The sequence below is a fragment of the Spermophilus citellus genome (genome assembly GCF_964194105.1).
Source record: "Spermophilus citellus genome assembly, chromosome: 15".
In the NCBI taxonomy this organism is placed as follows: Eukaryota; Metazoa; Chordata; class Mammalia; order Rodentia; family Sciuridae; genus Spermophilus; species Spermophilus citellus.
The window spans coordinates 61,466,680-61,487,534 of NC_138195.1; the positions used below are offsets into that span (position 1 = coordinate 61,466,680).

At 34.9% G+C, this 20,855-nt stretch overlaps 1 protein-coding gene across 2 annotated transcripts in view; it reads left to right on the plus strand.

Moving 5' to 3' along the window:
- Positions 1-20,855, plus strand: part of RPP30 (ribonuclease P/MRP subunit p30) — a 30,612-nt gene that overhangs the window by 3,161 nt on the left and 6,596 nt on the right. Inside the window, exons 2-9 of one of the 2 annotated variants that reach the window (XM_081268546.1) lie at positions 859-914; positions 1,512-1,568; positions 1,859-1,933; positions 4,492-4,563; positions 6,457-6,525; positions 11,042-11,131; positions 19,859-19,975; positions 20,563-20,592. In XM_081268546.1, the coding sequence (XP_081124672.1) occupies positions 859-914; positions 1,512-1,568; positions 1,859-1,933; positions 4,492-4,563; positions 6,457-6,525; positions 11,042-11,131; positions 19,859-19,975; positions 20,563-20,592 (566 nt within the window). The remainder of the gene's footprint in view (positions 1-858; positions 915-1,511; positions 1,569-1,858; positions 1,934-4,491; positions 4,564-6,456; positions 6,526-11,041; positions 11,132-19,858; positions 19,976-20,562; positions 20,593-20,855) is intronic. The other variant, XM_081268547.1, reaches the window with a different exon arrangement.

The window sequence follows — 20,855 nt, forward strand, 5'->3', positions numbered from 1 at the left end:
TTAGAAAGAGCACAAAGTTAAAAGGCTTTAGTATCATGCCACCAATATGTCACAGTAGTGAAAGCCCTGACTATGTGACTAGCACTGTTATAAAATAACTTTGCGTATATTATCTCATTTAATTCTTATGATAAGCATATGAAATGAGTGCTGTTATTATCACTGTTTGACAGATGAAGAACCGAAACTACAATTAAGTAACTTATAAGAGGTAGTGCTTAGATTTGAAAGGAGACAGCTTAGATTTGAAAGGAGACAAAGTTCCCACCATAACTGCTTTGCTAAACTGCCTCCTTTTCTTTTCCTTTGTTCTTTTTTTATTTCCCAGTACTGAGATTCAAACCTGTGTGTCTGACCACGTGTTTGCGTTGCATAAATGAAGAGCTGATAGATGTTAAGGCAGTTTTTAATGAAAACTTATACAAGTTGAGAATCCCTCATCAAAAATGCTTGTAACCAGAGTGTTTTCAATTTGAGAGGTTTTCAAATTTTGAGATATTTGCATAAGCTTTACCAACAATCAAAAAGTTTCAGATTTTAGATTAGGGATACTCAACCTATATTCTCTTCTCTTTTGTCCTCAGCTCTCAACCCCCATACCCTCTTAAAGAGCACAATGAATGGCATTATGTTTTTAAATTGTGACCCTCTCTTCCATTTCTACCTTCCAGCAGTAGTTCAGCATGTATAAACCCATCACCTATAACATGGACCTGCCCACAGAAGAAACCAACTTCTTTGTGAACAAGTTGGATCCCAGAAAAGTGTTTAGGAGCACTCCTAGTCTTGACATAGAACCAGAATGGGCCTGTATGTATAGGAAAGAAAATACTTAAGTATTTCTGTTTTTCTTTTCAGTTGGATATTCAGTTGTTGCCATCAATCATGTTGTTGACTTTAAGGAAAAAAAACAGGTAAAATAAGATTTCTGAAGTTAGTAAGTTAGGAGATATTATTTGTGTTCATACTAGAAACATGGAAGCTACAGTTAAGCATTTGTCTTAAATGAACTGTCTTTGTGTACTATTATTTTATGTTAACAGTTGAGCTGATGTTTATTTGTACAAAATGATTGAGATTTTTGTGAAGTATTTTGGCATGGTATAAGTACAGAAAGTTGATTTGATGTTATTTAAGTCACTGTCAATAATGTTTAAAAGTGCATTGTTATCAACTGAACTTTAATTACAATATTTTATCTTTTATTGTCTTAAATTCTTAAGCACATTAGTAAATATGTATATTTCTCTTTAGGCCAACAACTTTATCTTATAGATTACTTATGTCTAAAAATTAGTTTTTGTCCCTTTTATTCACTGATGTTCTTAGCTGCTTCTCTGATCTTTTGTTTCTTTCCTTAAAAAAAAAAAAGAGGTTATGTAGCCTCCTAAATACAAGAAATTGGCCTTCTTTCTTTAAAACAATGTATGTGAACCCCATGTCAAGTTTTCCATTTTGCATTGTAACTTTAACATGTACAATCTAAGATGACTGTTTGTCATTTGTTGTAGGAAATTGAGAAACCCATAGCTATTTCTGACCTCTTCCCAACTTTCCCAATTGTACAGGTAGGTTTTTTTGTTGTTTAAGAAGTATAATATCCTGAAATAATCTCTTACTATTAATTTGATACTTCTTTTTTCGTTAATCTTCCTTCCTAAAGTCCTACAACTTTTAAATTATCTCATTATATAGATATGCATACATCATATTTTTATCTTTCTTAATATAAACTCAGAGAACTAGGCTTTATTGACCTTTTCTATTCCCTATAGCTAGTCCCTTTTAATGAGTTTCTTTCTGCTGGTAAAGAGGAAAATCAGTTTTAGTTTTATGCTTTTGATATTTTTATTTATAGGGAAAATCAAGACCAATTAAAATTTTAACGAGATTGACAATTATAGTTACCGATCCTTCTCACTGCAATGTTTTGGTAAGTTAATTATTTTTTCCTTTTCTTTTGGCCTTGTAACCTGTATTGAATGTTAAACATTGTTGCATTTCATCTCACCCCATTTTTACATCTCCCCACCACATTCATGACACTTACTTGCTTTCCTTATTCTTAGAATTCACACAGTATAACATGTTATATGTTACTTGTGGTGAATGTGTAAAGATAACACAATTAAGAATTCCATGTCAACTATTAGTCATTGAACTCATCATATGAACCAGACATAAAGTGGTTGCTGGGAATGTTGCTGTGAATAATACAGACATGGTCCTTGAACTTATAAAGCTTATAAGTTTAATTGATAAGACACATAAGACACGCACTGAACAATTAATTATTTCAGACGTGAGGAATACCTTTAAAGGGGAAGTGGCAAATAAAGGATGCTCTGGGAGTGTATAACCTTAATAACTTATTCAAACTGAGGCCAGAAAAATCAGTAAGGGAGCCAAGCAAGAAAGAGTGTTTCTGCAGACAGCATACAAATGCCCTAAAACAAAGGAAAACTGTGTTGTAGGAAGTGAGAAAAGACCTGAAGGACTGAGCCTTGTGAGCTGGCTACCTCCTAACAGGAGACAGGAAGGTACAATGCAAACAGGCAGGGAGGCTTAGGTGAGGATTCCAATAGTGGGAAGTCCTTGAAGCCTTTAATCAAGGGAACAAGATTATGGGGTTTGCTTTACAGAGAATATATTAGAGGAAGTAAAGGAGGAGGGAATTTGAGAGGCACGAAGGAGGGAGGATTGAGATTCCCTGCTAAGAGTGTGATATGGGAAGAAGAGATCTAAAACAGTCCTGAGGAACTTCACCATTTAATAGTGAAACAGGATGAGCCAAGATTGAAGTCAGAAAAGGAACTACCCTAGAAGTAGGAAGCAATGAGGAAAGAAAATGGAAAGTAGGAACAAAAGGTGATTAGGTAGCATCAATATATCAGAGTAGTCAAGCAGGAGAAGGGCTTAAAAAAAGTCAGTTGGATTTATTCATGAGAAAGTCATTGGCAGCCTTAGCAGAAACCATTTCCATCAATATGATTGAGATAGAGGAAAATACAAATAGTGTGTGCTGCTGACTTTGCATAGGAATTTGACATTTGACCCCTTAGGAGAACAGAAAGCATAGGGTAATTGGTGGAGATATATATATATATATATATATATATATATATATATATATATATATATATATATGAAGAGATTTTGTTAATGGGAGAGATTCATGTGATAAGAAAGATCATCACGTGTGAGAGAGAGAAAATGAATCCCTGAGAAGGTGAGCTGTTTTATCTTTAGCAAGAACATGGTGGAACAGAATGATGAAGGACAGACCGACTCACTTTATAACACTTGACAAAAGAACTTGTGAGAAGCCCAGTTTTGATATTTTATATACCTATAAGGTAACATTTTGGTTCTCTAAGTCCAGATGGACATAAATAGAACTGACTTTTGATAGGACGGGAAGACTTTGATTTACTCTTGTTATCATGAACATCCTAGTGGCTCCTTTTTGTCCCCCAACCCAAGTGGAAATGGGCAAGTGGAGAAGAGAATCCTGGATCCTAGCTTTTTCCAGAGCCTTTAACCTGCCCTGTCTTAGCCCAAGTTTGTCCAGTATGCCCTCTTACCTGCTTAAGCAAGGCACTGGCTGCTTCTCTTAAACTTTGGTCTAACTTGTATTATGCTTTGCCTTTTCATGAAGAAGAGGTTGTAAAAATTTAAAAGGTACCAACATACAAAGAAGAGCTATCACACTTTATCCTAGCATTCAGAGAGTGTACATTTGAATATATATTTTCCAATCTTTTCACGTTTAGATACATACATTATAGGTTTGAGACTTTCTTTTATAAACAATAATGCTGTCTTTACTGATGTATTCTCCTGTCCTAGGACTCTCAGGTGTTTATTTGTATTTATATTTTTTTGATGCTATTCTTTTTGTATCACATACATTGCATAGTACACATGAACTTAGTCTTGTATATTTTTTGTCTTAGAAAAAAAAAAAAAAACGGTGAATTCCATTGAGGACAGATTTATGTCCTAGTGATTTTGTATCCACATAGTAGGTGAATGTCTGGCAAGCTCATTCACTAGATTGTAAGATCAAATAGTGGATACAGTGCTGTATGTCAGACACAATGTTTGGTCTACAGATAGGGAAGACCACAATTTAGCATTGCCATGCCTTATTTTGAATATTAATAACTTGTCATTCCATTGGTTTAGATAACTTAAAGATTAGAGTTATGGTTTAGATTCATCTTTAATAAACCAAATGTCCAGAGCAGTTTAACTGGTGTACATTTAAAGCATAACAAGTGTAAGAAGGAGGAGGATGATTAGTGGGTTAGGTGTTAGTACCTAATTCTCATGTGTTTTTCTGCCAACATACAAAGCAAAACAGAAAAATCAGTAGCACATTAGAAGTGTTATGTGATTGAAATGTAAGTGTAGATAGATCACTGTGCAGAATTCCATGTATGTATATTTTTTGTTACTGTATTAATAACATTCTTCTTCTGTCACTAGAGGGCTACTTCTTCAAGAGTCCGGCTGTATGATATTGTTGCAGTTTTTCCAAAGACAGAAAAATTATTTCATGTAAGTAACAATTAAGTAAAAAAAAGCTAATTCCATTTAACAAATTTGATATATGCCTTTGCAGGTGACATGTTTTATCCCATCTGAAAACTGTTAGGATTTTTCATTTACAGTTGAGCTCTAGAATTTCACAGAGGGGATGTGTGGTTTTTTGTTGCCACAGTCTTGGCTGGGCACAAAATCACAAGCCACTCACAGCTTTGTAGATTCAAACAGCAATTCTTTATTCCCGAACTCACACCGGCCTCTACACACACGTTCTGGGGAAATCCAAGTTCTGCCGCACAATTCACGTCCCAAATACTTTCTCAATTCCACGAGAACTCAACGGGAACTCAGGCAGCAGGATACGCCCTATTCCCAGCAGCAATAACCTTAAACCTGGAACTGCCTTAAATCCAGATTGTCCTAAACCCAAATTATCCTAAACCGGGATACTTCCTAAAACCTGCAGGATACACCCTAAACCTGGATCCACCCTCATCCTTGAGCAGGGTCACCTTTCTCAAACACACATGCAATGTCACAGCGAATTTCCAAGGCAAGTCCATTTAACATGGGGTACGCTGGCAAGGAAATTTCGATGCGTCATTCCTACTTGGCAATGGCCCTCAGCATTTTGTTTTGTGTGTTGTTTTATCTATCTAGACAGTTTATGGGCTCAGTTTGAAAGAGCCCATCAAGTTTTTCCCTGTTGATTTTTTTTTTTTTTTGGCGGGGGGTACCAGGGATTGAACCCAGGGGCACTTAATCCCTGAGCCACATTCCAAGCCCTTTTTATTTTTTATTTTGAGACAAAGTCTCACCAAGTTGCTTAGGGCCTCTCTAAGTTGCTGATGCTTGCCTTGAACTTGAGATCCTCCTGCCTCAGCCTCCCCCGTTGCTGGGATTACAGGCATGTGACATCATGACTGACTCTCCTGTTTCTTTCTTTTTGCTACATTCATTCAAAACTTCTCTTGGATAAATATTGGTCCATCACCCTCTAGCTCTAAAATCACTTGAGTTTCTGCCCTTCTTATTCAACTGTTGCCTAAAATGGAAGAAAAGGACAGGAAAGCTTCACCCTCTGTTTCAGCTTCCACCTTTGCATGCTCTGAGGTACTGCCCATATGCCAGTATGATTGTCAGCCTTTAAGTCTTCCAGAAATTCTTCATAATCTATCATCTGCTAATATGATTTCTTTTGCTATTCTGACAGCCTTTATGAATTGAATTCCTTTGGACTTTTAAAATTGCCATTTTGGTACCTTTGCAGGAAAGAAAGGAGCTTAACGTGTACTCATTTTGTCAACTTGAGATTGATGACCCTGGGCATTTTCAATTATTATAGTAAAGGAAAAAAAATCAACTGTAATACAGTTTTTCAGGAATATGTTTCAATATGTAAAATGAGGTATAACTAATTTTAGAAAGTTTTGAAAGTTATCTATGCTCAAAAAAGGATCCATCTGACAGAGGTATATCTGCCAAAGGCTATAACAGGAAAAAAAAAAAATACTGGTCTTAGATGTTTTAATTTTACCTCTGTTCTTTTTTAAGCCAAATTTGTTCTAAAATTGTAATTTTGTTGTTGTTGTTTTTTGTCTTAACCTTTATCTAGTAGATGGAGCTATTGACTAGAGTCTGATGTGTGATAGGTTTAGTTTTTAAGGAACACTATGAATTCTTAATTATATAAATGGAAGGAAACACCAAAACTTATCCATAGATACCTATTCTCTTTTGGTAGCATCTTTATAAAATGCAAAATTATAGTATAGTAACTTGTTTCAGTTAAAGGGATGAGTAGAGTAGTTTTTAGACATCAAAGACCTCTATGGAAGTTTTAAATCAGTCATGTTTCATCCTACCAGTAGGTTTACAGTTGAGTCTGGATATCTGATTTTTCAGGTTCCACAAGTAAAGTCTGATTCATTGCTGAAATCACTGTATAAAAAGGACCATGGACTTTGCAAAATTTTAAGCAACTGCAACTTAGTTTTGTTATTAAGTAGTAACTCAGCCTTGGCATAGACTAAAAAGTTGATCATATATGATGTTTTTTGTTTTATAATTGATTTCTGAATTAATTTTGAAGATCATATAATTTATGTTTCCATGACCCTTTACTAGTGATTAGGGAAACAAAATAAGTAACATTTTGGCTAGAAAAAAATGTACTTATAGAACCTTCCAAAGACTTTTATGTGTTTATTTTTTTAACTTATGCAGCAATCTCAGGATAACTAGGCTGAGTATTTACTACTATCCCCTTTTTATAGAAGTGAAAACTGAGACTTAAGTTAAATGATTTGCTATAAATACCCTAGCAAGTATGTGAATAGAGGTAGGACTTAGATTTTAGATTATAAGTATATATGACAGTTTTAACTTATTCATTTATCTTATTACTTTTTTTTTCTCAGACTATTCAAATTTGAACTTGCTAAAAACATGCTTGATGGTTGTGGATGGAACAGTCAGAAATATTTTGGAAATGGAAGATATATATAAAATATAAAAAATTCACACAGTAATTGTTTGGAATTGACTGATATTCCAAAAGTTACATGAGAACAATTTTTAAAATTGGAATATCTCCATATAAATCATACCCATTCTTCAGTTGAAGTTAGAATTCTTCCTATTTCCTGGAGAAAATAATTTAAAAAGATATCTTCCTTCTCATTATAAAGGTTTTGTTAAGTATTTCATGGTTTATAGTCAGGTCAGGTGCAAGCAGTATGTTGTTTGATAGGTTGCTTTCCATAAGTGATTTGTTTTGTTTGCAAGTTTATTACCCAGAATTTTAACGGATATTCATATAGGTTTGATATTCTAAAAGTTAGGTCTCTAAAATGAGTCATAAAGTGTTTAGATTTTATACCAGAAAGTATTGATGTATATGTGTACTTGTATATGTACATTTAATAAGTAATTACTTATTAAGTAATTAAAAATAAATAAAAATGTTTATATACAAGTACACGTATACATCAATATTTTCTGGTATAAAATCTAAACACTTTAAATAGCATCATTTCCACAAGAAATAGCATACTGTTTTCCACAGCATGGAAGATGTCTCATAAAAAAGAAACTCTGTTCCCTTAGCTTCTCCAGGGGATAAGGCAAAGATTAAAGATCATCACAGAGAGTGGGTCTACTGGCCATGCCTCCTTGGGATCAGGGACAACCGTGGAATATTACAGAGAGACAGAGAGTTGCTTAGTATGTTTAGGAGCTTCCAAGTCATTTATTCCCATTTAAGATTAAAGTAACTGAGCAGGATAGAGGAAAATTCAGGTTATTTACTCCAGTAAACTCTGAACTGCTTAGATTAGGCACCCTATCAGTTTAAAGAAATATTGAGCCTACTTTTCCAGTATGTCTCTGTTTCTTGAAAGTTATTTTCATGTTCCATTATGCCAGTGCGCTTTGCAAAATATACATATAAAACAAATTTTAGGAAAGTGAATTAAGAAATAAATGAAAATAGAACTACTGGTTTTTTCTCTGCTCCTCAAATCTATGCCTTCTCTTTGCAGGGCACTGTTATAGAGTAGCATTCAAGGCCATTTTCTCAGGATATGGTCTTCTAGCTTCAGATTTTCCTGTGATATTTGTTAAAATGCATATCGTTAGGCTCAACTTATTGAATGAATCATGGGAGATGGGGCCTGTAATCTCCACTTTTAGTACATTTTTTAAGGGGAGTTTTGTGACATCTAACATTGAGAACTACTGTTCATGATCATCTCTTTTCCTTTGTAAGCCTGACTCTCCCTGGTATACTGTTAATCAAAAATTCCAAAGTTTATTACCCCAACATCCATGAAAGAAGTTTAGGGGCTACAGTGCACTATGAACCCCTACCCTCCTATTCCCTTTGTGTCATAAAGGCAAAGATGTATGTATTTTTATGGAAATATGTTTTCTTTGTTGTAGGAGTCCCTGGTGCACGTGCATGTGTGCACAAACACACAAAATGTATATGTATGTGTATATATACATATACACACACACACATTTCACATATATGTATGTGGCTAACTAATATGAATTCATATGTAATCTATCATTTTTCAGAGAAAGCTATTAGAAGATTCTTAATCCCAAAATTATATTGAATTTTATCTTTTTAATGATTTTGAAAGCATTTCATTATAGTCTGAATATTAACATTTAACTTTATGGCTCTTTAAATGTACCAGTTAAACTTTGGGTTAATAGAAAGCTAAATAACAGAAGAACTCAGTTTGGGGCATTTTAAGTTCTCCGTGTCAGAAGGAGCCAAATGGAGCTGTCCTTTGAAATGAAAAGTTTCTTATAATGGATTACTTAACTACAAATTCATTGTTTAATCAGCCACTTCTATAGGAGAGGGGGAAGAAAGGAGTAATACATAAGAAAAAGTAACCTAATCTAGCTTTATTTTGAGGAGAGTGTCTATTACTGAGATTCTTATGTATCTTTTCAAAATATTATTTACCTTGTCCTTCCCTTCATTCTCCCCTCTGTCTCCTTTCCTTCCCATCTGATGCCTTGCTTTTTTCACCTTACCGTGTAATCTTGGAGATTGTTCCATAAAATCAATTAGAGATGAACTTTTTTCCCCTATAAGAAATTGGTATATTCTATCATATAAAGGGATCATAAATATTTAAGTAAAACTGAGGGATGTTTAATTGTGTGTAGTCTTTTGTGATTGATGTAGCAATGACTATCCTTGCACTATTGTCCTTACTCTTTGTATAGACTAAGGACAGAATATGTTTCAGGAGTCCTATGGAGTATATTCCTCTAAGTGAAATTGCTAGTGTATGATTTAAAATTTTGATAGCTATTGCTAAATGGCTTTTCAAGACCTTTTACTTGTTTAAAACCCTGTGTGTGGGCTGGGGATGTGGCTCAAGCGGTAGCACATTCGCCTGGCTTGCGTGCAGCCCGGGTTTGATCCTCAGCACCACATACAAACAAAGGTGTTGTGTCCGCCGAAAACTAAAAAATAAATATTAAAAAAATTAAAAACAACAACAACAAAAAACCCTGTGTGTGCCTGTTTATTCATTCTCATATCAGCACTATATTATTGAACTTTTTGATCTTTACCAGTCTGGTAGTTAGAAAATGATGACTATAACTTGAACTTGTTTTAGTTATTATTCAGAGCTTTTCTTCATCTATTCCTAAATTTTCAATGACTCTTTTATGAGTTGGACAGCTGGAGCAGTAGGGATGGGGCAGATTATTTATGAGCCAAGTGTTTCTGCCAAAACAGCATTGCTTCCCAGGCTTACTAAGTTACCATGACGGTCTTAGAGCCAGGCAGCCTCTGATCATTACTTGCTTCCTAAAGCCCTTGGGTGGAGATAGGAGTGACCACAGTGGGAATTCTGATGAAGGACAATATGTGCTATCCCTGTCAATGATGAAGGTTGGTACCAATCCTGTAGGGGATTACTACCCTCTCTTGATGCCCCCTTCCATACTTCACCATTTTTCCTGGTGTGTGCCACTGATATTGGTTTGCTAACATAACTACGCAGGCTGTTTAAATTTGTTCATCAAGTCTGTACACATTGGCACTGTCAACAGGGATTATTTTTAATACAGTGCAAGACAACAATTCTTTTTATCTCTATAAATCAAGTAATGGCAAAAATCAAAGCCAGATAGGAATCTTTGAGCAGTATGCTCTGGCTTGCATTCTATCCAAGCAGCTCTGTTGCCCAGCTTTTCTTTTCCTTCCCTGATTTTCCACTTATTCTGATTTCTTTATCTGCTTAGTTTTTAATTTAGTATGATGTTTTTATTTTAGAAGAAAATACAGACTATTAATCAATAATATCAAAAATTAGATCAAATGAAAGGGAAATTAAAACTTCAAAAATACATTCATTGTTATTTGATTTGTAACAGCTCTGCTTCTTCCATTTATATCAACTGTTTCTATTATTTGAACAAAATGCTATCAGTAGTTCCATGTTATGTTTCTTTAGCCACTAAATAGACTGATTGGAGTGATAGGCTTGGGACAATTCCTGATAAAAAGGACAATTCCTCAATAAATAGTTTGTGGAACAAATGTACCATGCATACATTCCTTTTGACTTACTGCTTCCTTAGATTTCAAAACAATTTCTTCTTTCTGGAACAATCTGAAGTAATCCCTTAGATATTGAGCCTCAATAACCCATCCCATTGTAGAAGACCATCTGAATTAGACGGTCCCCAGGTCTTGTCTTTTGAGGAGCATCTATAGACATGTCTCTCAGCTTCAGCTGGGTCACAGTTAAACCATTCAAATCAAACCTGAGGGAATGGCTAAACAATCGGCTTTGTAATGGGTCAGGTGTATTTCAACACAAACCACAATAACAAGCATAGAGGGATCCATACCTATCCATGTTTCTCTTTATTCAGGTCTGACCATATCTTGTCTTTACTTGTACACATTTTTCATTTTGCCTTATTTGTTTTTTCTTCTTAATAGGTTGCTTGCACGCATTTAGATGTGGATTTAGTCTGCATAACTGTAACAGAGAAACTACCATTTTACTTCAAAAGACCTCCTATTAATGTGGTAAGTGTTACCCTTTCCATTGTATATTTGAGTCTGTAGAAACTTACATTAGCATATTGGAAAGGAATAGAAGAAATCAACATTCAAGAGGGAAAAATAAAAACTAGGTAAGAAGAAACAGTTTTAGAGAAGATGATTTTATTTTTGCAAGCTAAAATAAAAAGTATCAAGATGTTTCTGAAAAGCCTTAGAAATTAAAATTTATGAACAATGTTTTTTAAGAGGGTAACTAATAATAATGGGTGCTTATATCCTGAACTTTGAATATTAAGGAGACAGAACAGTCAAGAAAGATAGGAAAAGTAAATAATAATAATAAAAATGATAATACACAGAGAGTCCTTGAGATACTAGCAAACTCAAAAGGGGTAAGGAGCAAGTCATGGAATCACCTGGGCATGAATTATGCAAAATTATAATCTGCACTGAAGCATGCTAGCTCACACAAGAGCCCAGGGTTGCTTTTGTAATAACAGTGTGGCCACGTGTTCAAAATACTTGGAATTCAGAAGAAGTGAAAGACCTCTACAACGAAAACTACAGAACTAAAAACAAAGCTAAGGAAATTGAAGAAGACCTTAGAAGATGGAAAGATCTTGCATGTTCTTAGATAGGCAGAGTTCATATTGTCAAAATGGCCATACTATCAAAACTGTTATATAGATTCAATGTGATTCCTATTAAAAACCCAATGTCATTCTTTGTAGAACTTGAAAAAGCAATCATGAAATTCATTTGGAAATATAAGAGACCCAGAATAGTCAAAGCAATCCTTAGCAAGAAAAGTGAAGCAGGAGGCATCACAATACCAGATCTTAAACTATACTACAGAGCAATAGTAACAAAAACAGCATGGTATTGGCACCAAAATATTCTTCCCTGTTGCTACAGAATTTTCTTTTTCACCCATCTACATAGTTTTTTCTTGTTTTCCTATACCTTTCATCTTATATCTGTCATACTGCTCTCTAAAGTTTCAGTCCCCTTCCATTTCCATTCTAAAGGTGACATTATTTCATACTAGTAACTATTTGATAGTTATGAGGTCAACAAATATGTTAACTATTTGCTTTGGGAACAAGATCTTAGGAATACTATTTTAGAACAGTGGCTTCTAAAACTCAATCTTGTTCTCAAAAACTACTATCCATGCAAAAAGTTTGGCAAATATAATCCAAATTACATACCCTATTTTTTCAGAATTGGAATATTAATTTTTTCAAAGTGGTTAATTCCTTATTCTTTTGTCTCTTTAAAATCATTACTCCCTAGATTGTTGGGTTTTTTTGTTTTTGTTTTGGTTTGGTTTGACTTTTTTGTTTTTTGTTTTATTTTGTTGGGATAGAACAAAATAAACTGGGGATAGAACCCAGGAGTGTTTCACCCCTGAGCTACATTCCCAGCCCATTTTATTGATTTTGAAACAGGGTCTCACTAAATTACCCAGGCTCGTCTCAGCCTCCCAAATCACTTGGTTTATAAGCATGTGCCATCACATCCTGCTTACTTGCTAGATTTTTGTTTCCATTTTCTCCTAAGGAACTGACTTGATGCTGAGTATTAAGAAGAGATAATGAGGGGAAAAAAATGGATCTGTTTGGCATAGAAAAATTTATTTACTTATTTACTACCCCTGAAAATATGCTGCTAAATACAGCTCTTTTTTTTTTGGTTAATGAAGACCTCTGAACAAGTTTAGTATTGGCTGAACTTGAATCACTGGTCTCCCCATGCCTGTACTAATACTTCTAAGTAAATGAAGAAACACTTACACCTGAATCATCACATTTTGGAGTTTGAAGCTCTGTGTACTGTTGAGCCCACTTATAAAATATGGGATAATGAAAACTAATAAGAGGTCATTTAACTCTTCAGTCACAGGGTTAAGTCTGTTCTCATTGGTTGTCTGTAAAGTAAGACCTCTGATGTGTGCCTCAAGTAATTATGATAAAAGCCACAAATTAATACAGTACCTAGGTTTAGGACAGTAAGTCTTGTTGGCCTCATATATTTTTTTCTCTCCAGAAGTAGCAATCTGTCTTTAGAAGTTTGCCTTAGCTTTTTACCAGCTTCAGTCTGCCAACCCATTCCTACACAAATAGCATCTCCAGAGTTAGGCATTGCAGCCACTCTGCAAATTATTATTGAACTACAACTTTTTCACCTTTTTCTTCACCTTAATGAACTAGGAAGGCCATCTTCTAGGTGGCTCTGCCTGAATAAGTTCACACATGATACCATGTGTTGGTTGGGAGAAATCAGTGGCATGTGATGCTGAGGCCAAGTCATTGGAGAGGACAGCAATGCACAGCTCATAATTCCTCATGTTCCATGACAATGGTAAGATTCCCAGTGCTGATTTTGGTGAGGACTTTTAATTGAATTTCTTATGAACTCGCCTTCAATTTAAACCAGATTGCAAGCTTCTAGAGCATACCAGCTGTGCATAGGCCTTTTTTTAACTACTCCCAATATCTTGCCTAAAAGTCTTTCTTGAAATTTTCTCCTTGAATTGGTATATTTCTAACTTGATGTATCTGGGTGCAGCTTGGGAATCTGGCCTAAGTTGCTGTCAGTGTTGAGCAGGAAGTATATGCATTGAGGAAGTGGGGCACTGAAGCAACATGACCAGGAGTGTGGCACTTGATGCAAAAGCACCAGGACATCCCAGCCCCTCCCCATTCCATCTGGAGGTGCAGGAAAGCTGCTATTGTGTGATGGGTATTTTTGGCATAATTCCCACATTTTTCAACTCAAGAATTCTGCAAGTAAAAAATTTGACAGGAACGATGTGCAATATTTAACACAGTGTCTGCTTTAAAAAAAGTCTTGTGAACATATTACATATGTTGTTTAATAAAAACTAGATTATGGAGTGGAAAGAAAGGCTTGCATAAGATTAGTTTTCATCTAGTATAGAAGTAGACTGTGGTATGAATTGGTCAAGTAGCAGAAAAGTCCCTATTCTTTATTCACTTAAAAGAGAAAACTAAACACACAGGTATCCAGTTGATTGTCCAGGGCAAATAATAGTTGTTGCATAGGTGTGTTTATCATTTGCAATATCATGTCTAATGTTGGTACGGAACTATTGGAGATATACTCATTGTGAAACCATCATTTAGTGCATATGGATAATAGTTCAGTGTTAATTCTTGGTCCTTCCATGTTCCCATGGCTTTGAGGATAAATTTGTCTTTGACCATGAGAAGTTGACAGGTTAGCTTTATAAGGATCACATTATTCAGCACATAAGAAAACAACACAGATCTAAATTGGTGTCCTTTTCTTTAGTGATAGTGAAAAGCGAGAGTATTAAGATAGGTAATTCATTAGTCTTACCTTTAGGCCAAAAGCCATGTGAGAATTATCAGCTCAGAAAACTGAGATTAGGGACTAGGAGCTGGAGCACCCAGCGTTTATACCAAAATGCTCCATTTGTGCACTTGACAGCACTCAACAGCACTAGGTCTTTTTGTCATCTTCACCATGTGCTTAGGGCTCCATAATATCAGTTGTGCAGATTTTTACAAAATCTTCTACAAACCTCTTCTGGAATTTTTAATTAATTTGTATGGCAATCTCAGCTCTACTATGTGATAGATATATTTCCAAAAAAATTGGATTCGACTGCTTTTTGTGGATTATCAAGTGACTTCCTCAGCATTTTATAGCAAAAGCACTTTCACGCCTGCTGTGGCCCAGTAGCATTGAAGTGGGGTGGATGTTCATTATCTCCATATGCAGGTAGTGAAATTGAGCCTCAGGTAGTTTGTGACTCATGGTTAAATGTTTCTCTCAAAAGAGTTGGCTAGGGATTTTTACTGTTTTGATTCCAAATCTATCATTCTGAAATGCTATGTAAAGTTATTTTACATCTGAACTCTTTGTTAAACACAGAATAATTTCATATTTTAAAACATGATCTTTAGGCCTCCTGGTACTTACCACAGGCTGTGTTCTTACACTGACAATATAGAAAGAGAAGGTAGAGTAAGCATACCGCATGTACACCCAGCCCAGGCCCTGTGCCTGGTCTGCATTGTGAATGGGGAATCATGGAATTGAAGAGAGAGAGGGAAAAAAAAAACCATGATCTTTATTCATTTGTGTTTTGAGAAGGATTTTTTTTAAGCACCACATACCTTTACCTTTGCTTTATCTTTTTGTTTTTTAATGTTATTGCCATTAACAGTGACTTCAAGTTATCTTTAGTTACTTGAGAAATTTTTTTTAAAAAAGAAAAAGAATAAACAATACAAAAAATGGATTAAGAATGTTAAAAGACATTTCATAGGAGAGGAAATACAGATTGTCCTTTAAACATAAGAAAAGTAGCCTAAGGGCTGTGGATGTAACTCAGTGGTAGAATGCTTGCTTGGCATTTAGGGTCTCTGGGTCTGATTCCCAGCACCACCAAAACAAAAAGAAAGAGAAAAAGGAAGAAAAGATATTTAAATTCACTATAAGACAAATTCATATTTAAATTTATATTAAAATCTGCCTATACACTGTGTCATAATGCTTTGGGAAAATAGGCATTCTCATACTTTGTTTGTAATAGTGTAAATCAGAACAGTTCCTGAGGGGAGTGGGTAATTTGGCAACAACTATTAAAATCAAAAATAAACTATCCTCTACCTAGTATATTAGTTTCCTAGATCTTCTATAACTGAGTACCATAAACTCAAGTGGTTTAAAGCAGCAGAAATTTAAGGGCTGAATATGGCTTAATGATAGAGTACTTGCCTAGCAAGTACTTGCCTTCTCACGCCCCTGGTTTGATCCCTGGTGCCACAAAAAAAAAAAAAAAAAAAAAAAGTCTAAAACAACAGCAATTTATTGTCTCACAATTCTGGAGAATAGAAGTCTAAAATCAAGGTATCAGTAGGATTGTGTTCCCCTTCAAACCTGTAGGTAAGCCTTGCTTACCTCTTCCTATCTTTTGGTGATTTTGCTAACAATCTTTGACTGTTATTCCTTGGCTGTTTGCTGCATTAACCCCAATCTCTGCCTTTGTATTTATTTACAGTATGTTCTCCCTGTGTGTCTTCACATGGTCATCACTATATATATATATATATATATATATATATATATATATGTTTATTTAATCATTAGCACATATTGATTGTACAAATTAATCTTTTTTATGTGATGTTTCCATATATGCACATAACATAGTTTGATTATAACCACCCTCCTTATTCTTCCCCAAATGACTCTATTTTCAAATAAGATATATTTGTTATGGTTGGGGACACAATTTATAATATCCAGCAAACCCACATTAGTGTTTATTCTACAAGTAGTTGATACAACTCAAATCTATCAGTAGAGGCTTGGTTAAACATTATATACACTGTATCTTTACAATGTAATACTATGCTGCTATAAAGAGAATAGAGGTTGTGGCCTGACATGGTAAAGCTTTCAGGACAAAGCTACCTTTAAGGTAAGAAAAAGAAAAATAATACATGTTCATAATTGCTTATGTTTGCGTGAAGAAACTGGAAGAAGACAAGAAGTTAATAAAAGTAGTCACGGGAGGTGAGGATGGGGCAAATAAAAGCAGAGATGCACATAAGACTATTGTTTTCTTATTTTTATTTAATATGCGGCTCTTGTGAACAAATATGTATTGTCATCCATTTGAATTCAATTAAAAAACTATTTTTTTTTACGAAATTGACAGAATATTATCCTAGTAATAAACTCCCTGTTTTCTTCTCTTCTTTGTCTACAGCTTTGCTTAAGTTTTTATACTTGAATTTTATGGCCATTTTCTCTTAATTCAAGTATTACACACCTGCCCTTGGTAGCATCTTTATGACTATTATTCTCATTAGTAAAGAAATCTAAGCATTGCCTATTGCAGAACCTTTGGTCAGACATGGGAACAAAAGCCAATCAAGCAAGCACTGTCATTCTTTATGAAGAGGCTATTATGAACAATCATTTGATGAGTATACAGTGATTTACATTAAAATGGTCTTAGAAACAGGAGTACAGGTAATGAGTATAAATTTTATTCATCTAAAGATTTTAAATAAGGTATTATGAGAGAAATGTGCACAACCTTCAATGGCACATTATCTTTTATTTTTCTTTCTCAAGAGTATTCTTGCCAGTTTTAAAGTGAACTTGATTAATGTACCAAGATTAATATCATAACTTTTTTTAAAGAATTAAGCTGATAATTTTATCTTTATTTTTGTCTCCTCTACCTCACAATGAGTTTTTAATTTGCTCTGATCCCCACAAGGGTTTAGAAATTTAGGTTCAGTCAATTAGGAATATTTTGGGATCTGATCATCCAGCTCTAAATCACTCACTTATCTTCTTTATTCTACTGCTTTGTGTTTTAGTCCCAAAACTAGAGAAATGAGGAAAAGAAGTAGATTCCTTAGACTAATTAGTAGTTTTGGTAAAAGAAATAGCGAAGGAGATGATAACATGACTAAAAGAGATGTTTTTAATTTATCTGTGAATTTTAGTTAGCCAAGTTCACCCTTGTACCTGGTCATTGTCATGACCTCTTTTCCATAAACTACTATTTATTCACTCAAAATATAAAAATATTTCTATTTGGATAAAAGACAATTGGGTGTTACAAAGAGGTGTTGTGACACCAGCCCTGAGTTTATAAATTAGGCGGGAAGAAGGAGGTATAGATTTAATTATGGTACCAAGAGTGTTATAACAAATGTCATTCCTAGAAATAATCAACACAAGCCAAAGATTTAGAAGTGGGGGAAATTTTTCAAAAGTAAGGGGAGAGAGAAAAGTCGCAGTTTAGAAAATAGTATTTAAATTCCAACTAAAGTAATACCAGATATGTAGGAAAATATAAATTTGAGAGCCTTAGGCCTGGGGAAAAGGGAAGATTTGGGGATGGAAAGAAGGAAATCTGTGTTCAGGAAGGAAATGTAGAAGGGACCCTCAGTGTACACCAGAGGTAAGTCAAGGTGGGCAGTTCTGAAGACAAGTTTCTTCATTCCCTGTAAACACTCAAGGGTAGACTTCAGCAGCCTCACCTGGATGAGTTCTAACTCATCCTCTGGGTAATATAAGCTCATTTGCCAGCCACAGACTTGGACTGTCCTGCCCAGACCATGCCTACCATCCTTCCTTATTCATTCCAAACAACACCACAGCCTGTGTGACTTTTGTAACTGGGAGTCTAATTATTACCTCCATACTAAAAATCCTTTAGACATTTCCCCTTGCTGTTAGGATTAATCTTTGTCACCATATATTATTAAGGCCCATATAAGTTGGTCCTTCCTATCCTCTTTAGCCTCACCTCTCACCACAAGGTTTCCCCTCCTCCTTTCTTTTCCACCCGCAGGCCTTCCATTTTGTTTTTTGTTTGTGTTTGTTTTTGTTTTATAGGTCTAGTGGTTGAACAGGCAACTGCTTTATCACTGAGCTATATCCCCAATCCCCTACATGTCACTGTGCTCCAAGCCTACTTTTCTTCTCTCAAAAATGTTCCTTCTGCTATGATTTACTTAATTTCTCCATACCCACTTTCAGACTCTTCCTTAATAATATGTATTACAGCTGAAATTTTAGATCTTTATATATTTGATGGTCTCCCCCTCTAAAGTATAAGCTCCTAGAAGGGAGCTTTTATACATAGTGGGCTTAAAACATCTGTTGTGAATGGATGAGTCACTCACCTGGGAAGCTCAATAGCATTGAAATTCATTTCAATCCCATTTCCATCCCTTCCAGGCTTTCTTACCTAGAAATCCCTATGTATTAAAAATACACTAAATGAGAGAACTTTTTTTTTTTTCCTATGAAAAAAAGCCATTGGGCTAGGGATGTGGCTCAAGTGGTAGCGTGCTCGCCTGGCATGTGTGCGGCCCAGGTTCGATCCTCAGCACCACATACAAAGATGTTGTGTCCGCCAAATACTAAAAAATAAATATTAAAAATTCCCCCCCCCCTCTTTAAACAAACAAAGAAAAAAAAAAGCCATGCTTGTATGGTGAGCTGGGTAAAATCCTCAAGGTCCCAGCTTCTTCCATCTTTTTTTTTTTTTTTTCTGGGATATGCCATCAATCTGAGAAATGAGCATCTCTGCCATAGTGTTCTATAAAGGTGTTATAAGCGTTAAATATATACATAGCATTACTTTAGTACAGTGCTTAGCACATAGTCATCCCTCAGTGAACCATGACTATTATTCTGTCATTCCACTTAGTTTGTAATAAATGACTTACCGGAAAGGCTTTACCATTCTGTAGGTGTTCCTGAAATCTTCATTTGTCTCTTTCTTCCTTTCTTCATTCTTAAGCCAAAGTACTTGTTTTTTATTTGTTTGTTTGTTTGTTTTGTTTTGTTTTGTTTTTTACTATGTTTGCACTTAATTTACCCTATATTTAGGGAAACACATCTTTTTTTCCTTTCCATAGTTCATGGAGTGGCTCTTCTGCCATCCCACTGGGACTTTGCTTTCCTTAGCCTCTTCATAATTCCTGTTTATATATATAAAATCAGCTTCCCCACAGCTAAGGTAAACTCTGGATCAAATTCAATGCAGAGCTGTTTTCTTCTTGTTGGTGTTGCCATTTGGGTGCGTATCTGCCTTTGTTTAAGGCTATACCTTGATGTGTAAGAGATGGGTGGTAGAGATGGAGTGGAGACTTAAGTGAAAATTAAATAAGACAGTGTATGTTCATCCTAGACAGTTTCTTTTCTTTATTTCCTGTGAAGGCAATTGACCGAGGCCTGGGCTTTGAACTTGTCTATAGTCCTGCCATCAAAGACTCCACAATGAGAAGGTACACAATTTCCAATGCCCTCAATTTGATGCAGATCTGCAAAGGAAAGGTATGGTTCCATAAATTTTAGAATTTAGAATGTTTAGAATGTTTTAGATGTGAATCTGACAGTTTATTTAATACCCTGATATTGTCAAACTGATTCCCTTTTCCTAAAGCAGGAAATTCTCAAGGCACAGGCATAAATTCTTCAATTTCAATGAGCTCTGCAAGTTTTAAGGGAAAGAAAAATATCAACAGAACAATAGCAAAAGGGAGGGGAAAGATGTGTTGAAAGCCTTTATCTTTTGATAAGGAATTTGCAATTTACCACTATGAAAAGAGTAGTCTAGATAACAGTTGTTTTGTTATCAGTGAGTTGAATTAAGGGTATATGACCTTTTCAACTAGTTTTTTAAACTTAATTCATGTCTACTAAGATTTGTTTAGAAAGCCTGTTCTGTATCTTTTTATAGGCTGCCTTTAGTTTGACATGAGGTCTTTCATTTTTCACTTGAATTGTTTAACTTATTATTAGAAGAAGTTGGTTTTTGAGCCTTAAATGTTAAAATGTGGTTACTGGTTGTTTATAAGACATTTCAGTGATTTTTTTTTTACTTTATCTAAGATTAATAGTGAGTACTTTCTGTTTTGTAGAATATAATTATATCCAGTGCTGCAGAAAGGGTAAGTCTAGCATGAAGTACTTTGTTTTTGCTCTTCCAGTTAGAAAACTTTGTTGGATTTCTATGGGAGAAATTAAAATAGTAATATAATGAGTTTCATGTTTTCTCTTTTAACTGTGCATTTGCTCATAATAATTGCTGAAAGGTAAAATTTATCCCCATTAATTCTGGGCTTCAAGTTTTGTTTATATAGTTTTCCTTTATATTGTTACAAATGCTTTTAAAGGTTTGTTTATATTTTCATAAACCTAAGAAACCCATCAA